Genomic DNA, 23,027 nt, shown 5'->3' on the forward strand with positions numbered 1-23,027 from the left:
GAAGAATTCGCTGTAAAACAATTGTTGTTTCGACGATCGTGGAAATCGTTGGATCGCGCGACAGAAATTTGAATGGAACACTCGGGGACTTAACCAAGGACTCGAGGGTTACCCGTTCGATTTGACACGTTCCATAAATCTTGATGGGGTAGGACCGAGAGCACTCGACCGGTCGGTCGGTCGGGGATCGCCCGGAGGGTGGTAGATCCGAAAATCGAGTGGTAAGCGTGCAAAACCATTCGACGTTTCTTCGTCGTGCGGAGACCTGGCAGGGACCAGAGGTCCACGGGTGCACGCACACGGTGCGCCCTGTGTGTACGTGCATACACGGGATCGTTATAATGATTAGTTGCCCCGTGTCACGGCAGAATTCGAATATTAGTCGGGCAGCATCTCCTACGCTAGACACTCCCCGATACACTTTATTAATTGTTCTGCATCTGGTCCCGCCGATAGCTTCCCCGGTAAAAGGCCACGATTCATTTTTCAAGGACTTTTCGCGGGGTATTCTCGATCCTCCTATCGTACACTTCGAACGGTGTACCAACGAGTACGATTGGAAACTTTTCGTAACGAGTGGGATCGCGATAGTTTCACGTGGCAGCACGGTGCAGCGAAACTTTCTTTTATCGTAGAGGATACTTTCGGGCGCGGTACTGCGACGAGGAATCCAAGAATTTTGTTACGGTTTTAACACCGAAGACGACCAGTATTGCGTTGGTAATTCTCGGTTGTTCTTTAGAACGGTCTTGACACTACGTTGAGAGCTCTAGTCGATTTCTTTTATCGAAGATGAAAGAAGACGTCTGGTACTGGGCCAACGACTTCGAATATAGTACATTCGAGCCACGCAGGATTACGTTTGTAGCTGTCAAGTTTTCCCTAGGAGGTCTTTTACTCTACGTTAAGAGCTCTTTTCAAATTTCTCCATCGAAAGCACTCAGTATCGCGGTAACGACACCGAAAATAGTACACTCGAACGACGTAGGACTACATTTATAGCCATCAACCTTTCTCCAGAAAGACTTCTACACTACGTTAAGAGCTCCTTCAAATTTTCCCCACCGAAACACTTAATACCGCGTCAAAGATCCCAAAGGTGTTACATTCGTACGACACAAGCCCAGGTTCGTAGCTACCTCTCCCCGATAGAAGTTCTACGCCGCGTTAAGAGCTCTCGCGTACTCTCGGTACCGAATACGCGTAAGACCGCGTCGGTGATTTTCAACCGTTGGCAACTTTCGACTCGATCGCGATTCCTTTCGCGCTACGAGGGGAAAGAACGAAACTCGCGCGAGGAACGCGGCCTCCTAATCCTCCGTGTCCGCGTGTTCGGGCTCGTGGTAGCGCGTGGCGTGTAAGATTCTATTTGCGGTGACCGAAGAAATTAACGAACGCGAGCCGGTCGCAAGCAAGGTGTCCCCGCAGTGAAAACTTAACACCGTATACACGTACAACGTTCGTGGACGCGTGTGGTGCTGCCGCCGCTTCCTTCATCTATCATGCGAACCATGACAAACCGGGGCTCAAAAGCAGCCGCCAGCGTGGCAGTCGACTTCTTGCCTTCTACGCTTAGTCTCAGGTGAGCCTCTACCTGTCCGTCTATGTGGGATCCTCTTCTTCTCTCCCGTTCCCTCCACATTTATTAACATTTAAGCGTTAACGACATTTCTCTGGCGTTCACGGGACATCGAAGAAACCGGAACCGTCCTCGCTACGACCGCTTCTCGAACTCTCCGGATTTCTTTCGTCCACTTCGGCGACTCCGCTCCTCCGAAATTGGACGTCGTTTCGACGATGTTTATGGCCGTTGTTGCTCTCCACCAACCGGAGTGAACACGGTTCGGAGATTTTTCGCGTCTACACGGTATCGAGCCTTCCTGACAATTGTAGAGTTTGCAATCGTGGGAGTAGCGACGCGGATAAATCTGGAGCGAAAAAGCGATTCGATCGAGTTGACACGTTCTTATAATTTTTTTTGGATACGTTCGTGCTACTGAGACGAGTCGGAGAGCACGCGGGGAAAATGTAAAAGAATCGAAAGGATTCAGCGCGATTGTTTCCTCGATTTCTCGTTCGAGTTTCGGACTGTGCGATTCACGCGATTTCCGCGATTTCTCGCGTCTGCAATTTCGAGTATCGAGATCGTGTGATTCGAGTATCGAATTATTCTTTGCTCGAAGGTAGCAGTATCCCTAAACGCGTTCACGTTTCCCAAAATCTTTCGAGAGCGATGGAGATACCTTATTCCGTCTTTGACAGCCTCTCACAGTCGCAAAAAAATTCTATATAGTAATTCTGTATTCTCGTACAAACTTCTGTATTCTCTGCTACCTTGGGTCTTTTTAGACCCATGGGTAAAGCTCCTGTAACACACATTACAAAGTCACAAAACAATTCACCCAATAACACTTCTCACCTAAAGATCTCGAGCACGAAAGAACGCATCGAGATTGAAGGAATAAATTTTTTAAAAATCTTCAAATTGTATCGTAAATTGAAAAACGAGAGTTTCGCGCGTGAGGATACTTTAAACGTTCTCGTTATCTTTGCTCTTCGAAGAATGTTGCGCGATAAGCGGACACGATGGCGTTAGAATCGTTGGATCGGTGGTCGGGAAATCCTCGTCGATTTGCTTCGATTATTTACGTTCGGGCGACGCAACCTCCTCGAAATATCGAGAATACAGCGCGAGCCACGGAATTCGCCACGAAACTTTTTCCGTCGGCCGAGTTTTTGCGCAGCGTTATGTCTTTTACAGTTTAACTTTCTACATTACACGAAATCCCCGGCGTTTCATCACCGCGTCGGTGCACCGCTAGAGATTTCACCTCTGAAACGAGTTTCTCGTTATTTACGTTTTTGCTCGGGCCCCGATTACGCGACACTAAACGCCGAACGAGCGTTTTCTCTCAGCCGACATTTGCTTTTCGTCGTTTCCGACGTGTCTGCTTCTTTTTTCACCACTCCGGTTTCCCCGCATCGAGTGAGCCGAAATTGCACTCGCTACGAGAGAAATATCGACGTCGAGACAGCTTCGCCTCGTCGAGCCCTCGAGCGTTGAAAACGAGTTCTTCGGTTCGGTCCGATCGATGCGTGCGGTGAACGCCTCTGGGCGTTCGTAGAACACGTTCGATGAACGGGACCGTGAGATTTCCGCACACCGCTATGGGGACGCGTTCAAGAGTTCACGATTTTTATATACTTGTCGTTCGATACCGTAAAGCAACTTGGAAAACACTCTTTACCGGGTATTATCGATCGAACGAAGAACACGCGGTGTAAGATGGCAATACTTGCTCGAAAATCAAAGTTGAGGATTCTTCGTCCATCGAGCAGTATTTATCGATCGGTCGAGCTTGGTGTATTTAACGTTCTAAACGGAGATGAGATCTAACCGATATAAATTTCTATCTAAAATGGACGTACTGTATAATTGTAACGTGCAAAATTTAAGATTTGTCGCGGAATATATAATATAACGTAGTTTTCGAAAGAAGGTGTAACAAATTTCTTTACCATAGTTGTCTTGAATCTCTCGGCGCGACGTAATGCTTAAAAATTAAAATTCATTAGGAACAATCAGCGGTTTGTAAGAAGTTTACCAATGTCGTACTCGTGTCTCCAATACTACGATTGAAAAAGATACTTTACCCTCTTTAGAGTTTCAGAAGAACCATTGTCGCAAGCTTCTTACGAACTGCTAATTGTTCTTAATGAATTATAAATTTTAAGCACTATGTCGCGCCGAGAGAACAAACTCTACATATAGAGAATCGTGGAAGAAAGAGGTCTCAATGGAGAAGAAATACTTTCGATATTTTACCAATGAATTATAATTTTTAAGCATTATATCGCGCTGAGAGAACAAACTCTACATATAGAGAATCGTGAAAGAAAGAGGTCTCGGTGAAGAAGAAATACTTTCGATATTTTACCAATGAATTATAATTTTTAAGCATTATATCGCGCTGAGAGAACGAACTCTACACATAGAGAATCGTGAAAGAAGAAATACTTTCGATGCTTTATTAATCAATTATTGTATAATTTTTAAACATTATGTCGTACTGAGAGAATAAACCCTACACACGGAGAATCGTGTAAGAAAGAGGTCTCAATGAAGAAGAAATACTTTCGATATTTTACCAATGAATTATAATTTTTAAGCATTATATCGCGCTGAGAGAACGAACTCTACACATAGAGAATCGCGGAAGGAGAAATACTTTCGATGCTTTATTAATCAATTATTGTATAATTTTTAAACATTATGTCGTACTGAGAGAATAAACCCTACACACGGAGAATCGTGTAAGAAAGAGGTCTCAATGGAGAAGAAATACTTTCGATATTTTACGGGACAGTCATATTTTTATCGCGTCGTACGACCACCACCGGAATCGCGTCGAGGGTGGACCGTTCGAAGTCAAGGGTTAGTAGCCCCGAGTCGTGCAATGTTTGGCCTCCCCCGTCCGACCGTCGCGACCATAAATCTTACGATCGTCAAGGGACGACTCATTCACGCCACTTTGCTTTCCGACCGATATCCGACCAGTGGGAAACTCCTGAATTCCTGCGACTTTCAGCTTGATCAAAGTGGCACCGAGGATCTCGGAGTGTCTTCGATCGGTCTTTCCTTTATCCACGGATACTGAGCGCGGACCACTGGACCACGAGACGTTGACTTCGCAGAGGAAGTTATTATAGGACGATGACGGCGAAGTATCTTGTCAAATCGAACGCACTGTCGTTCACCGCATGTTGGCAACTACGTTCGAGGTCATCGATCCGCGTTACTTCTGACTAAAATTACTCGAAGAATTCCATTGGAAGTGGATTAGTTGAAAATTAAGATTAGAGCTACCAAAGGATCGATTTGAATCGTTTCGAGCTTCTTTTTCAAATTGGTCAATTATTAACGGTGTCTTTGCTTGCAATATTCGTGGACAATTATCCAATGCAGTGTCGTTGACCGTATGTTGGCAACTAGGTTCGAGGTCATCGATCCGCGTTACTTCTGACTAAAATTACTCGAAGAATTTTATTGGAAGTAGATTAGTTGAAAATTAAGATTAGAGCTACCAAAGGATCGATTTGAATCGTTTCAAGCTTCTTTTTAAAATTGGTCAATTATTAACGGTGTCTTTGCTTGCAATATTCGTGGACAATTATCGAAATGGACCAGTAATGGTATTTGTAAATTAATTTGCCTTTTCCCCATCAAACTTTGAGAATACTTATATGGCCTGATATAAATAGGAATACGTTCACCGTTGGTAGTTCTAGTGTTAAACAATCGTGGCCAGTTGGTCGATTATAATTCTAACATCGAGGTTTGATTCTAGGGGACGAATTTTGGGAACCACTCACGTAGATATTAGTTACGCTACAGGACAAATATACTCGGACAGATGCTTTGCGATATTTTGAATAATTCGAATCGATTGAAATTATTGAGTAATAAATAAAGACGATCGACTAAAAAATGCTCTGGTAGGCTCCAAGAGAAAAATAAATTTTTTAATAATACGGAAATGTATAAACGACAAAAATACTTTTTGTCCGGTTGAATTGTTTATCGGTGAAAACGGAGGACAAATTGTTTTTAACGCGGACTGTTTTAAGATTTTGATTCTAATTTAGCTAAAATTTTAATCGACGTTCGATCTTAGCGTCGATTCTAGTCCATTCTCGATACTTTGCATTATTTTATAAAATCGTATATATTTTATTTTATCGACAAAGTGGACACTCATGGTTTTTTCGTACAGAGAAAGCACACTGTCGCGTATGTACACAGGAAAGGGTTGAAGAAGAAAGAGGGTAGTTTTTTTTTAGTTTTCAAGCACGGAGTATAATTTTTTCTGCACTTTGGTTTCTTTAATAGCGTTGGTCTCGGATAACTAAAAAATATTTTACAAATTATCAATCCGGGAGAAAGATTGCAGAGCTATCTCAGGGTAACCCGAAACTCGTGGGCAATTAGGCGAACGTGATAATTGAATTTAAGAATTCTAATTCTGGTAAACCATTCATCACCTGTTTAACCGAAACTTCGTAACAGTCGCGTGATATGCGATCCCTTCTTGAGAAGTTTGGAAACTCGCGGGAATCGAAGATACGGGGAAATTGGGAATCAGGAATCGAAGCATCAGAGATTATTTAAACAGTCGTATTTAAACAGAAAAAGGATATGAAACTTGGCATTAATTTAAAAGTTAGAAATAACTCGTAATACATATATATATATAAAATGATCGAAATATTATCACAGCTACTAGAGTTTATAATTATCGTAGTATTTTAATTTCATAATAGTATTTCATTATGAATATTTCATTTTGTTCATCGATTGTAAGTTGAAACATTATTCTCACCTCGATTTACACTAAAGTAGGCCTAAATGCAAGTAGAAGCTTTCTTACTTAAATAAATTATCCTCGTTACGACTACGTTCTATAAACCTTTTCGAGAGAGAATCGAAAGATCTCAGGCAGCAAATTCTTCCTAATATCGAGTTAAAATAATATCGAAGCTTTCTTACTTAAACAAATTATACTTGTTACGACACTTACACTTTTTCGAGAAAATCAAAGAATCGGAGCATAAAAAAATGTAGAAATTCACGACCAGCAAAAATTCTTCGATTTTAAATTGACTCTCAATTTTTCTCCGATGCAAATAACGTTCTCTCTTCGACTCCTATCGAACAGTGCTTAACCCGCGAGTTTAACGCGCTGGTTAAATGTTTTTTACAACCCGTTTGCAAGTAAATAAATAATGCTCGTTGCGGGCACGTTCTATGGACGTTTTTCGAGGGAGTGAAAGAATCGGAGAATCAGAAGACGCAGGAAACCCTCCGGCTGCAAAAAGTACGATCTTCGGATTCGTCGAAAGTGCAATTCCCCGGTTTTCGAGTTTTTTCGGCCGGCCGGGCCGGAAGGGCGGCGTTTCCAGAGCAGAAAAAGTTAATAGCGTGGAGAAATTAGCCGAGGCGGGGAGGAGGATCGTTGATCGGGGGGTTGCGTTTCGGTGGGGTGTTCTGCACAGATGCAGCGATAGCAACAGTTCGGTGTCGGCTCGTTCAGACAGGAGGCCACATATGAGCTCGAAGCCACGGCATCGTATGGGCTTGACTCACACGCATCGCGCGCAGTCATCCATCATTGTCAGTCACTTCACTGACACAGCCGTTCGTCCGGTCTACGGACGCGCGTACGGGACTCTCTCGATTCGTGACTCTCCGTTCCTCCTTCGTGTGTTCTGATTTCCCGCGAAACCGATGCTGGATGAAACCTATAACTTTACACTGTTACCGATACCATCGCTCCGATACAATGCCAGCAAAAGTCGTCTCCGAAACATCAACATTTAACGCTAGTATTCTATTCAAGCTCTCGCATATTTTTTTTTTATTTTGAGAAATATTTGGTGGACATTTTTGGGAGTTACCGATACCGTCGCTCTAATTCAAGCTCTCGCATATCTTTTTTTAAATTGATGATCATTTAGGAAAAATTACTATTCAGAGAAATATTTAGTATACATTTTTGGGAGTTACCGATATCGCTCTAATTCAAGCTCTCGCATATTTTTTTTTTAAATGGACGAACACCTAGGGAAAATTACTATCTAGAGAAATATTTAGTATACATTTTTGGTAGTTACCGATATCGTCGCTTCGATTCAAGCTCTCGCATATTTTTTTTTAATTGACGATCATCTAGGAAAAATTACTATTCAGAGAAATGTTTGGTAGACATTTTGGAAGTACCGATACCATCGCTCCGATACAGTGCAAGCGAAAGTCTTCTCCGAACCTTCAAAATTTAACGCCAGTATTTTATTAAAGCTCTTGCATATTTTTTTTTAAATCGACGATTATCTAGGAAAAATTACTATCTAGAAAAATATTTGTAGGAATTTTTCGGTGTAACGATACCACCGCTCCGACACAATAGTTTTTTTAGATCAGCTGAGATTTAATGCTTCATGAATGAATTTGGTTGTACTTTGTCGAGAAACCGATGATCACCTGGGAAGAATTATTACCTAGGAAAATATTTTTAGAAATTTTTTAGATACAGCGAGCGTAGTCTCTTCAGAACCACCGAAACTTAATTCTTCACGAATGAATTCGGTAGTACTTTATTTAAAAATCAACGATCGCTTAGAAAATCGATCGATTTAAAAAAATATTTTCCAGAAATGTTCGCAGCAAAGTTCCGGTATATTTTTTAACGAGAAACGATATTAACCCGCATCTTCTTCCCGATAAATTTGATAAATCAATAATACGAATCGAGAATAAATTAACTTCTTGGTGGTTCTGAGAGCAACCTCTGGTATCATTTATTTGCTTCTTCGACGTTTCGGCCTCAAGTTGAAGGCCTCTTTCGAAAGTGATTAAATAGTTTTTTAACCCGATTCGACCAGAATAAATTAGAATGCTTGTTAAGTATCGAATGAATTTATACAATAAGAATTCTAGACAAACTTCTCGATCAATGTTATAGTACGTTAGCCACGATTACTCTATTAACAATGCAATCAACATCTATCTAGATTCGTTTGAAAATTTCTTACGTATAATTCCTCACACTTTATATTCCCTCTGTGCAAGTTCTTTCCAAAAAATCTACTTTCTACTCTTCGCTAAAAAATTATCCAACTCGCCCCATCCACACTCAGAACCACCGAGACCAATTTCTGATTTCCATTATTCATCAATATTATTTTTCCTCTTTCTACGCGCAAATAGTAACAGAAGTAACAATTACGTGCAAATTTGAACATCTACTCGAACACGAGGCACACAATGCGTAAAATGGGCCTCGTTGTGAAACAAATCGACCGAAGACGCCCTCTCGTACGACGTAAATGAAAATTTTTGAAAATACAGAAAAAAAAAAAGAAAAAGACACTTAATTGCTGCTACGATTTTTGCACGGCACTGTACCATTTCGAATGGTGTCAGTGTCAATGAAGTTGAATTTAACTCGCAACGTCCACGTTCGTCGCGGTGTTATTCAATTAAAAATGGCGGCGCAACGCGGGCAACCGGGGCGATTTCTCGCGCAGGAAATTAAATTCGAGAAAGCGTCGCTTGCACGTAACGTGCCCGCGGTTTCGAGCGTGGCACCGTGCGTATATTTCGTGCGGGAAAGGGCACGGCGCCTCGAAGGGCACGATTCTCAACGACAACGCGCAATTTGCGCGCGCAAATCAATTTTAATAGGGTGATAAATGCGGAGCATCGCGCCGGTAAAATATGGATCGAGCGCGGCGCGAGAGGGCCGCGCTAAAAATAATATTTCAGTTCGATTGCTCTGATATTTCGAGTCATCCATCATCGTCGCTTCCTTCGCCGTCACGGGCTCGCAGGAAACGGCGATCCAAATACATACATTTCAGCAGCCTCCTCTTTTCGAGCACGGCCACGATTTTCCATAGAAAATTCAGACGTTTTCCCTCCCTCCGATGTTCTCTGAGAACATTTTGATCGGGCCGTCGGTCGTACGTTATCGTCCGAAACTACGGGCCAGGGCCGTAGACACAAGAGTCTGGAAAACCACGTCCAGAACATCGGAACCCGTGTACACCAAAAGGTTCGAAAACCTTCCGTTTGGGGGAACGGAAATTTATTCCAAATTTTCTTCAAGATTCTTTCGACTGTTGTCTCGAACTGCGAGTCAGGATGGCAGAAGTTAGTGAGCGGAGAATTTTAGTTTGGTCGTGAATTTCGAAACAATGGAAAGGTTTGCTGAAAAATAGAGGCGGAATCGGGAAAATTTCGTTCGAATGTTTTTTCAATACTCTTCCAATTTCTTCCGCTGCAATTCGAGATATCGAAGACGGCCGGAACTTTCGTCGAGAAGCAATTTTTCTTGAACGTAAACGCGGTCGACGTAATTATAACGATACGTTTTCCATTTATCATCGGCTTCCTTCGATCGAGGGAACGAAAATAGCCAGCGGCTAAAGGAAAGACAAGACAATCCACTTTTAAGTTTGGTACGACCTGTATTTTGCGTCGATGAACGAATGTACACGTGTGCGATGATCACGTATTTTCTTTTTTTTTTTTCTTTTCTTTTTTCTTTCTTCGATCGAGGATCGCGTCCTCGGCGGCAATTATACATTCAGAATCGAATAAACAATGTGTACGTGTGTGTTCGTGTGTGTCGTGTATTGGTGTACGGTTACCGTAAGCGCGCTATGTACAAAGAAGTCCTCGTGTAAACAACCACGGCTCCTAATGATTTATACAAACCAGACGACGGCGTATTAAATATTATTCCCGCTGTTCAGGTGGAATTGAAAGATACACGTCCGCTAGCTACGCTTATCTCGTATTTTAACTATTCGGTCGATGACGACGATCTTTATTTGGTTCGCTTAAAGTAGAGTCCACGGTCGGGTCGAGATGAATCGGCCGCTCGAGGTTACCCCCACCGCTCGGTCTCTCTCCCGTTCGCGCGTGCGCGCTCCGCCTTTCTCTCCCTCTCTCACTCGAACGGGGGACCGAGCCGGTGTAGGAGTGGGAATTTCACGCGGTGGTGGGGAGCAGCCACGAGCGGCGAATCGATTCGGTCCCGAACGCGGTAGATATTACGATCGGAAACACGCGGTCTGTGATAAAAGCGATCGAATTCCCATTTCGAAGCATAAAACCTTCCGACGCGTTACGTCTCGTTAACCCTAAGAGAAATAAAAATGTGTCCCGTGTACAGTAAAAAATAAACATCGTTCAAATCAACGATTCCCGGAGCGTATATATGTATAACTAAAAAACGCGAATCGATCGTTTCTTCGACGTTCGAACGTCACCGCGGAACGTCGAGATTCTCCGGTTAGGTGGGACGCTCAACGTCACGACGTACGACGTCCAAACGACGTTGAATCGCGGTGAGTCGGCGAGCGAAACGAACGTCGGGAAAGTTCGGTAATTTTTCCACGACGAAACGTTCTCAGCCGCGAACGCTGCCCTTGCGAGTGCATTTCCCCGCGATCCTGATTCGAATCAGGGTCGAGGGAATGCCGGTTTTCATACGGTAGGCAGTTACACGATTATTTTCTCTCCTCGATTAAAAACTAACGCATTGCACCTACGTTCCTCGCCTCCCCCTCCCAATCCCCCTTTCAGACTGTATACTCGGTGTTCTCTAACGGTGACGATGTCGCGTCTCGTGGAAACCTCGTTAAATTAATCGTCTTCCCCTAACATTTGTATGTACACGCGTTATCTCGCTACTCGGTTATTGCTCGTGAATCTACGGCCACGCTCGGTGACGCACCGGGGCTCGAATCGTTCACCACGTGTCCATTTCGCGAGCCTACCCCGGTACGTTGTTTTCTCGCGACAACATGGCGTCGCGACGAACGCACGAAATGGCGCTCGACGTGGGCTTCGATCGACTGTACTGTGCGTGCGCCGCCAGATGGCACGCGAGACGTCACGGAGACGAGAGTCTCTCGTTCGCTCCTCCCATCCCCACCCTTACCCCTTCGCTCGCTTCGTCACACGTTTTTATTGGTGCACACGACTTCGGCGAGTATAGTAGCGTCCGCTTAGACGTCCACCGGTTATCCCCACCACTCTCTAGAATCGTAGTCTCAAGGCTCGAGCAAGAACGAGACACCGTTCGATGAACATCTCCCTCTCGTTTCTGTACACGCGTCAGCGCGAGACGCGGTCGACCAATCCTCTCCGGATTCTCAAGCGGACGCCACTGTACTACTGTTCACGGCTGGTAAGTTGGCAGTCGCGATCCTATCACCACTCGTTCAGTTTCTTCGTCACTCGATCCAGTTGGTACCCATTTCTCCAGGGAATACGGTAACGTTCGCTTAAATTTCCATATCTTATCCCTAAATTCTAGAATTGTAGGCATACAATGGCTTCGAGCGAGAAAGAGACACTGTACGGTGAACAATGTCTCCATCTCACTCGTAGAGGCACAGCGTAAACTGCAGGCTGCCAATCCTCTCCGGATAAGTGTACACGTTCAGTCTTCAGTGGATACTCAAGCGAACGCTACTATAGTACTGTTCATTGTTGGTAAATTGACAGTCGAGACGATACAGAGCTCGGTGGAACACCGACTCCATCTATGTGCGACCAATTCGGTCGATATCGAAGCTACACGTGATTCGATTCGATGTTTGCGTTCGAATTGGTCGACTTTCTCGCGACTGCCAATTCACCAACACTGTAGCCGAGAACGCGCTCGAGGTGGGGTGTGTCCTCCCCGCTCCGTCCAATCAGACTCGCGCTCGTTCCGCGTGCCATCTAGCGAGCCACGCACAGTACACGGAGCTTGCCCCCGTCGAATGAATCGTTCACGTTAGAAAGATTGCACTTACACCTCGTGTCTCGAGTAACGAGGATCGAATCGCAACCCTCGGAACCCTCCTGTGTCTCGTATCCAAACTATTTACACGCACTCTGCTCGCGTTCGGGTACACCGGCTGGTCTCTTTGACGTCGAAGATCGCCCTCGATCGCTGACGGGATCGCAGAAATCGTTGTTTACGGACGGAGGTGATCGCGTCGGGACGAAGATGATCGTTCAGCGTCAGCGAGGGCGTTTCACTTCGTTCGAGTTCCGTTCGCCGTGTTAACGCGAAAGTAACCGGGTGTTTGCTCGACGATCACCGAAACGTAGCACCCGCGTTACCCGGACGATATTTTCTCGACTCGAAAAATCGAGATCGCGGAAACAGTCGCCTCGTACCTACCCGATTCGTACGTTCGTAGTTCCTTCACTCGGGATTTTCACGGTTCTGGCTCTCCGAGATTCGCTCAGAGCTCAACCGGAGACTCGTAGAACCGTTTTGCATCTTTGACAAGACAATCGGGGCAGACTGTAGCCTTCCACCGTGGCTGGGAGCGCGAACTGACCCGATCGTACGACCACCACGATCACGTTCGAGGAAGTGATTCCGTCATCGAAACTTTCGTTGCTAGATACTCCGACCAGAATGGTCCAGAAAGAGACAGTGTTCCACCGGTAGCAAGGTTGCTCCCTTCTCCTTGAACACAGATAGCCTAAATTCTCGCTCGGTGTTTCTCTCGCCCAAGCGAGCACTCGCGCACGATCCGCTCCGATCGACTATGTACACATCACGATGCACGCGCGGTTCGAGGGATCAGTAGAGCGCGTTGAGTAGACACTGCTCGTCGCTCCAGTCCAGCTGACAGGGATTCTCCGTCTCGTGAACTCAGCTGAGCTGGTAGTACTCCGGGGCAAAGTCGTTGGCCAGATTCGTGAGGAAGTTGAAGTCCGAGGAGCTGTTGCTGTTGTCGGCGGACTGAGGTGGCGCCGAGCCGTGGACAGGATCTCCGTAGAAGTTCCCGTAGTTCCCGTACGAGTCGGCGTTGTTCCCCTCGGTCTGTCCGGCGCTACCTGGTGGCGTGATGACCGCTGCAGTGGCAGCCGCTATGGCGGTAGCCGTGGTGGTCATACCTGGCGCGGGGAACGGATCGGGCGATGAGACGTAGCTGTTTGGAATGTTTGACGCCTCGCCGCCCTGATGGACGTGCAGTTGACTGGTCTGCTCGTAGTAGGCGTTCGGGTGACATTTGTTCCCCGGTCTGTAGTCACCGGAGCTGGGATGCATGGGCGGTTGATGCGCCACGTAGCCCTCTGCCGTGTGCTGTTGCTGGTGCTGGTGTTGTTGTTGGATGTCGTTGTAGTAGTGTTGACCGGTTTGCACTGAGACGGCGGCGTGTCCGTGAGAGGCTAGATTCTCGCTGGTTCCGTGGTAGTTCCCGCTGGCGGGGTATCCGTAGTTTCCAGGAGCCATGTATCCCTCCGTGGACTGGTCGTGTTGAGCGGAGTACCCTTGATTTGGGCCGTAGGTGTTGCCACCTTGCATGCCTCTGTGATAGGAGGCGTGATACGGGGGTCCGGGTTGGGGGTAGCCGTTGTACTCGCCGCTGGTGTTGGGGTACTGGTTCTGTTGTTGATGGAACTGCATACTGGCGTTGTACATCGTCCTGGATGCGCTGCTCGTCGTGCCGCGAACGTGGTGACCGACCCTGGAGCCGAGCACTTGGCTCTGTCTCGCGTAGAGGGGGTGCACCTCGCCCGGGTACGAGATCCTGGGTTGCTGATAGGTGTCGCGGGAGCAATAGGTGCTCTGCGATTGGGTCTGTTGCGTGGCGGTCGGGACGGTCTGTCTGTTGGGTACTCCGTTTCTGTAGTCGACGGCGGAGGTCGATTGGTAGACACCCTGTTGCTGAAAGTGGGTCGGTTGGTTGGCGGTGATGTTCCTGGCGCCGTGCGGAGACATCGTGCCGGCGTTCGTGGACCCGTGCATCATCGGTGGCGCGGCTACGGAGCTGGTGGAGGACGGGGAGCTTCTGGGTCTTTGCATGTAGGCTGCGTGGGTGGCTTGGATGCCGAGGGGGCTGCCTTGTTGCAGCTGAACGGATACCGGGGTGCCCGGCGTCGAGGAGGGTGTCAAGCTTCTCGTCGAGTTCTGACCGGGTAGTACCGGTGTGCCGACCGTGGAGTCGGGCATCGCTAGGAGGACACCGTTGCTGTTCACCGAGCATAGTTCCTTGGTGTTGGAGGACGGTGACTTCTTGCTGACGGATATCTGTTGCTTTCCAGGATTGGGACTCTTGTGACCGCTCTCGACCTTCACTCGTACGTCGTTGGAGAGTTTCTTGCTGGCCACGCTCGGTGATGTCACCTCGCTACCGTCCTGGGACCTCGAGTCGTCGTCCGCTATCATCTTCTCGAAAGAGCTGGACACACTGTTCGTGCTACCGACGCTGCTTGCACCGTTGCTGTTCGCGTTGAAGCCCGGGTTGCTGTTGTTGTTGTTATTGTTGTTATTGTTGTTGTTGGTGGCGCTTGGGGTGTTGTTGTTGTTGTTGCCGCCGCGACAACCGGTCGAGCCGAGTTCCGTCACGTCGCCGGACAACGTGCTGCCCACGTCGCTCACGCCGGATATATCACAGTTGTGGCAGCTCTTCTTCTCGTCGCTGTCGATCGCGAGCATCTTCTCGGCCTTGGACTTCTCCATTCCGTCGGACGTCGAGCCGTCCTTCTCGTCACCGTCCTCTTTGCTCAGGGTTTGCCGTTTGTGCTTCATACGACGGTTTTGAAACCACACCTTCACCTGGAATCAGACGAGTTTCGCTGGTGGTAGTTGCGAACGGACGCGCCACCGGGCCGTTCTCCGTAGCATTCTCGTTGTTCTCACCTGCCTTTCCGTGAGGTCCAGGGACGCGGCGATCTCTATTCTTCGCGGACGGCATAGGTACTTGTTGAAGTGGAACTCCTTCTCCAATTCGAGGAGCTGCGTATTCGTGTACGCCGTCCGCAGCCTCCTCGGTAGACCGTTCTCTGGAAAAACGAGATAGTTATTCTCCGTTTGTTCCGTACGATATCACGCGGGACGCGCAGGGTGAGCTCAGGGTGACCTAGCACAGACCCAACGACCATCTTGGATTGCAAGGTTCTCGGTGGATCGGTGAAATTTCACACGGTTCGATCTCAAAGCATTCCGACTATACTTTTCTGTAAAAAATCTCCCTTTGTGAAAAATCGAAAATTTTGAAAAGAAGAACCGGTAGAAAGTGTACTGCAATTGTTCCAAAGGTCTCTATAAACCGTGCACAATAAATTTAGATCGATTCACTAGCAATAATTAATCCAAAATGGTCGAGTTACGCGGTTCATTTGATATAGTCGGAATTTTAGGACAATTGTGTCTCGGATACAGCATTTTTTGTCGAGCAAAGACCGATAGATCTGTAATTTTAATGTACAGGGACGAAGATCAACGTTCGTCCACAAAATTTCTCTTCGCGTCGGGTTAAAGACCAATTTCCATTTTGTAATCGAAACGGTTGTAAGTTGCATCGGACGAATGCAATCTTTGGTGAGTTATGGGATAAAAGTTCACGATCTTTCGTCGATCGTGGCTCCGGAGAATTCGTTAACGATTTCTTCGACGAAGAAGAAACCGAATCTGGAAAATTCTGGGCAAGGAAACCTCGACGTTGAAAGTGAGCCGTCGATGGAAATATCTTAATTGAAACGTAGCGATTTTATCGAACACGGTATGACCTGTTCGAGGAACGATGAGGTTGCAGCGTACGAGGGTAGCTTATCGGCATAGTCTGCGCGTTACTGTTGCGGCGAATCCAATTTATGCGCGAATCTTTGGTAACTACGTGTTAATGTATGCAATTTCGGTAACACGTTCGTTGCATCTTCCGTGTTTTTTTTTCTTTTTTTTTTTTCTTCTCTTTTTTCTTGTTTCGTTAAATTCCACGCGAAGCGTGAAACGCTTTATCGAATGTTCAGATCTGAAATTTCGAATGTTCGCCTCAAGAAGGCACAATGAATGTTGCTGGTAGGCTGAAGCTGAATACTGATACGAAATCTTGATGAAACTCTGCCATTCGGAATGGAAGAGACACGGTCTACTAATAAACCTTACAGTTAGGTCTACCGGCTAAATACTCCGCTAATGAAAGTAGATTAAGAATTATAACTAGGGGTATGTTTGTTGCGCGATAACGCGGTATCCATTGTGCGGGAAGCGTAAGCATTATCCCGACAATCTGCGCGGAATATTCACGTTACAACGTGCCAACTTAGTTCTTGATAAAAAGCTACCGATGTGCTCAGCGTGCCAATTTAATTCGCAACAAGAAGGCAACGATCTTTTCAACGTGCCAATTTCATTCGTAACAAAAAAAGCTACAGAATTTTCTCGACGCGTCGATTTTACTTTTAACGAGAAGGTGCAAATTGTTTGAAAGTGTCGACTCAATTCTCGAGAAAAAGATAAAGTACAAAGAACACCGGTACCAAGGGTACACTGGACCCACCAAAATCGGGAATTAAATTTTCAATTCACTTGAATCAAGATTTTTTGTATTCTTCGTGCATTTGTGTCTTTTATATACGGTTCTGCACAGGTGATGCAGTTTCGGTAAAGTTCTTCCGTACGATGCACTTGTGCAGTACATTTCACACGACCAGTAATCACAACGATTGAAATAAGTATCCACGGATGAGCTACTCATTACAGTAACAATACTTTTCACACTAATCTCGAAAGTACGGAAAAACTTTCCATATTTCGTACTCCTCAAACTTGTACAATTCCACCGTCATCGTAAACTGTAAATCTGTAAAATTTTCCCAAATCCAAGATTCGATATAATTCTCTCCACTGATCCTACAAGATTCTTATTGTCAAGGGGTGGTTAAACTAGCGGATGAAAGCTCGAAACACGCGCGATACGTGCAGAGAACGCTCTCGGACACTTTTCATCGAAGCGGAGGCATCGTTCGTCGTCTCCACTTTTTGCTCGATTACGCCACTCGAACGGTCGCTTAATTAATGATCGTTTAGGCGATTCGAGGGGTCCTAGGGAAGCCCGTGTCCCGAACAATAAACGAGAACGCCTCCCGCGTCTATGGGGCCCTGTTTGGCGTTGTACGGGCGAGTTGCTAGGCTCCTTAGAAACTTTTGGCCAAGTTCCCAGCCGGTCGGTATTTCGTGTCGATGCGAAACATCTCGTAATTATTATCTGGTAAGAAACTTGTCGCGAGATAACGAGGGAAGCCACGACGAGGAAAGAGGAAGGGTTTATCCTGGGATAGAGCGAAGGTCCAAAGTAAGAACCCGACGATATCTCTCTCGTCACGGTGCACCGGTAATCTCTTCGGTCGGCGCGATGTAAACAATCATTAATAGTCGCCCGTGGTAATTACAGGGGATTTTACGCGGCGCTCGATGCAGTAATATTTCAATCAATGTCGATGATTGCACGCGTACGCGTACCGGTGGATGACGCGTTCGCGCTCGCGCTCGCGCGCGCGATACCACGGTTGGAATGTTTAAACGCAGGCGGCTCGGTTAATGCAAAATTCAACCGGGGGAAATATAACGATAAAGTAACGGGCGCAATTAACCTCGCGGGTTATCCGGTATCGAGTTTTCCTCTCGAACAGATCCGCGTTTAGCCGGACGAGGAACAGAGGTTTGCTCTGTCCAAGCAATGACAAAACGTAACGCTCGGCGGCTAAACGCTTCTAAACGTTTCGCAGGAAAATTAAATCGCGAGTCCGTTGTGTGCTCGCGACCGGTTCGCCTTGGACGCAATGTTAACGCGGCTGCGATTGTTGCACCGCCGTGAATAATCGAATCGTTTGTTTCAGGAAGGCTGTTTCGCTCCTGCGTGAGTGAAGTTTTTTTTTTTTCATTGGTTTTTTCTCTCTGGATCTTTGATTAGACTTTGTCATTTGTTCAATAGGGGACACTCGGTGAATTTTGACAAGGTTGAGAATGCTAGGTTGTTCGATAAGTTTTGTTATTTGATAAAACTTACTGAACAGTATAATACTACATTGAACAGTACCGTTCAATAAGTTTTATTGAACGACAAAATTTATTGAACGTATTATTTCTCCGAATTGTACAAAGGAGATGTCTATTTGTATACCATGGTGCCGTAGAGAGAATGTTAATGAATTTAACGAGAAATCTAAAACATTGAAATACACTAACCTGTTGCATAGGATAATTTTTGAAATACTTCAATGCAATAATGCTCCGAATTATATGGAGATTTTATGCATTTATTGTGTACTAGTTTGAAATGTGCAACACGAATGCAGAATACGTTTCGTCGAGTAGTGTAATAATATTGATGCGTTGATCCTCATGAGTAGCAGGTTCGACACAGGTTTGGCATGTGTTTACGAATATTTGATTAGCAATTGTGCTACCGAGAATTTTTTTAAATTTGAAATTTTTTCAATTTTCGACAAGATACTTACTTCAAGATTTCGCCAATCGAAATTTCCAATAATTTTTTATTATCAGTTTGTTCTCGATACAATCAGGCTCGTAACATAACAACGACTTTATCGCACTATGTACACCGATATATGTACAGGATAACTCGAATGCAACGATCGATGCAATTGTCCATAAAGATTGAGGAAGTACGAATGGAATTGTTCGTATGGAGTATGTTTCGAATACGGAGATGATGCATTTTATTCCTTTACTCCGCAGGATGACTGCTCCTTCCAGCAATCTAATGGCGTGTACCGCGGAGATATTCAAGGCCAGAAACGTGTAACGAAGCTGCCTTGAAAGTACAAAAGGAACAAGCTGAAACTTTCGACTTTCGACTTATTATTATAATATTTCTTTCAGAATGATTTTCTCAAGGAGTTTTATCGCGATCTTATCCAAAGTGAGAACAGCTTTCCGAGACGATTTCTAAAAAAACTTTTACAGAGAAATTTAGTTCAAATTCCGCAACACTAAATTTCATGTTTTCGGGAAACATGATTTTCTTATTGTATACATAAGATCAATTTTATAAACTTCTCTTCTTCGTCGCCCCATTAATTTTCCCAAGATGCATAGAAGATATATCTTACTATATCAGAATTTATCGGTTGTTCTACTGTTAATACTAGAACTACCAAAGGAGACAATTTGATTTGTTTCGAACTTCTTTTTAAAATTACTCAATTATCAACGATGTCTTTGCCTAAAATATTCGTGGACAAATATTAAAATAGAGAACTAATGGTACTCGTAAATTAACTTGCCTCTTCCTCGTCTAACTTCAAATATACCTAAATAAATTTATTTAAAATTAACACTAGAAATACCAAAGGAGTCAATTTGACTTGTTTCGAACTTCTCTTTAAAATTACTCAATTATAAACGGTGTCTTTGCCTAAAATATTCCTGGACAATTATCGAAATAGAAAACTAATGGTACTCGTAAATTAACTTGCCCCTTCCCCATTTAACCTTTAAGATACGTAAATAGATTAATTAATAATTAATACTAGAACTACCAAAGGAGTTAATTTGATTTGTTTGAAACTTCTTTTTGAAATAACTCAATTATCAACGCTGTCTTTGCCTAAAATATTCGTGGACAATTATTAAAATAGAAAACTAATGGTACTCGTAAATTAACTTGCCCTTTCCCCATCAAACTTCAAGGATACCTATATGTCCCGAAATAAAATAGGAAGACGTTCACCGTTGGTAGTTCTACTGTTGAACAATCGCGCTAAGTTGGTCGATCTCCCCGCAATTCTAACACGTAGATTCGAGTTGCTCGGATATAACCCAGCGATAACGAATTACGAACACCGGGACAGTTCGCAGCTTGGTTCGAATTTCTAAATAAAGAACGAGCGGAAAAGGAAGGAAAAAATCGTTCTCGATTTGCTCCGCTTGGTGAGAGACTCGTTAACGGGACCGATCGGTCTTCCATCGACGAAAAGTCTTCTCGACAAACGATCCCGAGTGTCCTCGCGAAAAAAAGGAACGATTTCCCGACGTTGAATTTTCCGGACAATTCACCGATTCGAGCGCTATGACCGATGGTCTGCCACCTGGCCACCCTGTACAACCTGGGCCAACCCCCCGTTGTTTGTACGCGTGTGTCTTCGAGCGAGCGGTTGCCGCGCTTTTATTATTATTATTATATACATATATATATATATATATTTTTTTTTTATCTCGAACCCGTATCAGAAAGGGAGGAAAAAAAAAGTGCTGTACGCCGTGACGCGGCTGAGGGGCGAGAGGGAGGGTGTCTTCGTTTCGGAGGGCTGAGATGCTAAACTACCCCATGGCGTGCGAGTGGATCCAAGGGTGGTTCGACCGATGGGATGAGTCGTTGCGGGGGTTCAAGGGGAGCGACGAAGACAGGGGAACGTCGACCAGAGACGAAACAGAGACGCGGACGGTCGATCTGGATGAAAAAAGGACGAACCGGTCGAAGACGCACAGGGTGGATAGGGACGCGGGAGGGTGGATTCGTGGAACGACGGTGGAGAAACGGGAGACAGAGGGTGCAAGCGCGGGGGCTAAGTCTGCACGTGGAGTTTTCATAGAGTAAAAGTGGACGGGGCACGTGGGGTGCAAGACGGGGCTGGAAGTATCGCGTGAGCGACACAACCCTTATCGATATTTCTATCTTGGGATTTGCTGCGCGAATCCGTCGATACCAACCGATCCTTCCCGGAGAACAATCTTCGAGCAATTTTTATTTATGTAGAACACATTCTTATCTTTTCTTTTTCCAAACGAATGCAAAAATATACACTGAGTGTCTGTGAGTAAAAGTCCGAGAGTTTGAAAGTCTCGGTGGGAGATTAACAGCTTCTGGAATTTTTAGCACAGAAATTTCACACGGTGTTTGAACGTGCTTGGAGAAATTTTATAGGAGATGTAAAGTATTGGTGGAATTCTATTGGAACAATTGACGACGAATCGGATCGTGTGGTTGGAGATTCGTCGTTTTTGCGAAAGCGATAATTATTCGAGGAGAATATCTTTTTATTCGCGGGAAGTACCATTCGGGTGTAATTCTTTTTAACTGAATAACACATTCGCAATCGTTTCTGTATTTTTATCCGTGTGTGGCTATTTACTTGGAACTTTAACGGAAGTGAGAGATACTCCGGGTATATTTTTGCATCCGTTTGAAATATAATTGGTTTGTATTCTTTCTAGTGGTGCGAAATTCGATTCGATTGTAATTTTTACTGATTGAATAACTCATTGGCAATTGTTTCTCTATTTTTATCCATGGGTAGATATTTACTTGGAACTTTAACGGAAGTGAGAGATACTCCGGGTATATTCATGCATTCGTTCAAAACCCAATTATTTTGTAATTTTTATCAATCGTATAACACATGGAAACTTCTTTCTCTCTCTTCATCTCGACAAGAATTTTGTCACTCGTCTTTCTCTGTAACCAAATACGATATCTCGTTCGAATACTACCATGACAAGGCACAGTAAACATTCTTACGAACTTTTGCATCATTTCTGCACGCGAATCACCCTCGAATATATACCTACACTTCACATCTCCATTTTGTCTCGTTCTCGATCAATTTTCAACCCTCTTTCGGCACATTCGCGATTTTCCGAGTCGACGTAAAATTGGATATGCAGATCGGCGCGTAACGAGCCCGAGAAATCGCGAATGTATCGCTCATTGAGATTCGTTATCCTTCGAATGGTCTCGGTTCGTTTTATTTTCGAAGTTGGAAAATCCTTGGCGCGGTCCGTTCCGGCGATCAAGCTACTTAAAAGTCAAGGTCCCGATGGCCATCATCCTAGCCAGTTGTAACTCGGTATTTATGTTTTGCGTTCGAAACGCATTCCCGTTCATCGGTTGCAGCGATGAACGGAACGCCGCATTCGCCCATAAATCATCGGCCACTGTGAAATTAGCACCGGCTTCCGCGCGAATTTGCTACTTTTTACCGAACGCTTTTCAGAGAATTCGAGCCCGCGCGTGAACGATTCCCGTCGCATCGGAAACGTCACCAGACGTATTTAATACGTTTACTTATTCCACGTGACGTCCTCCCTTAGAAGTGAAACAAATGTGCGTACAATAGACAAAAAAAAAGAGAGAGAATCGAAGGATTTAAAAATGTAACGTGCACGCGTAGTGACTCGTGGTCTGCGAATCAATACATTACACGTTACGTTTACCCCCAGATAACGCTCAGAGAAGGTCGAGAGATTCATTTGACAAAATTAAAAGAATCGATCGAATTTAACGCGAGATCGAAGACGAATTACGAACGAAGAGGCAAGGTTCGCGGCACCGGATCGGTCACTTTCGTCGCGCCACTTTCAAGAGCATTGTAACGCTATCGCTGTAATACGGAGAACATAATTATTAAAACCGAATGGCCGCTGGAAGGGCGCGAACGATAGGGGAAGAAAGAGCGTGTGGAACAGAGAGCAGGGTGGGGTGGGGTGGGTTGCTCGAAACTCGGCAAATCCCGCGTGCGGGCTTTTCAGAGGATAAGGGTGGTTCTCGAGGGGTAGGGAGGACGAGATGGAAGTATCGCGTGATTGACGTGGGCCTCATCAGCATTTCGGTCTCGCGATTGGCTGGACGGACCTGTCAATCAGCCGATATTCCACGCCTATTGGTTGTGTCTCGTAACCGGTGTACTCTGTCGTCCCTTTTCG

General features: G+C 45.2%; 1 protein-coding gene across 1 annotated transcript in view; it reads right to left on the minus strand.

Annotated features, from left to right (window-relative positions):
* Nucleotides 1–13,022: 13,022 nt before the first annotated feature.
* LOC143144308 (uncharacterized) overlaps nucleotides 13,023–23,027 on the minus strand; it is a 68,894-nt gene continuing 58,889 nt past the window's right edge. The window contains exons 2-3 of the mRNA XM_076306592.1: nucleotides 15,222–15,364; nucleotides 13,023–15,137 (exon numbers count right to left, since the gene is read on the minus strand). Coding sequence (XP_076162707.1) covers nucleotides 13,227–15,137; nucleotides 15,222–15,364 — 2,054 coding nt within the window. The 3' untranslated portion in view covers nucleotides 13,023–13,226. The remainder of the gene's footprint in view (nucleotides 15,138–15,221; nucleotides 15,365–23,027) is intronic.

The sequence above is a fragment of the Ptiloglossa arizonensis genome, chromosome 3 (assembly GCF_051014685.1).
Source record: "Ptiloglossa arizonensis isolate GNS036 chromosome 3, iyPtiAriz1_principal, whole genome shotgun sequence".
In the NCBI taxonomy this organism is placed as follows: Eukaryota; Metazoa; Arthropoda; class Insecta; order Hymenoptera; family Colletidae; genus Ptiloglossa; species Ptiloglossa arizonensis.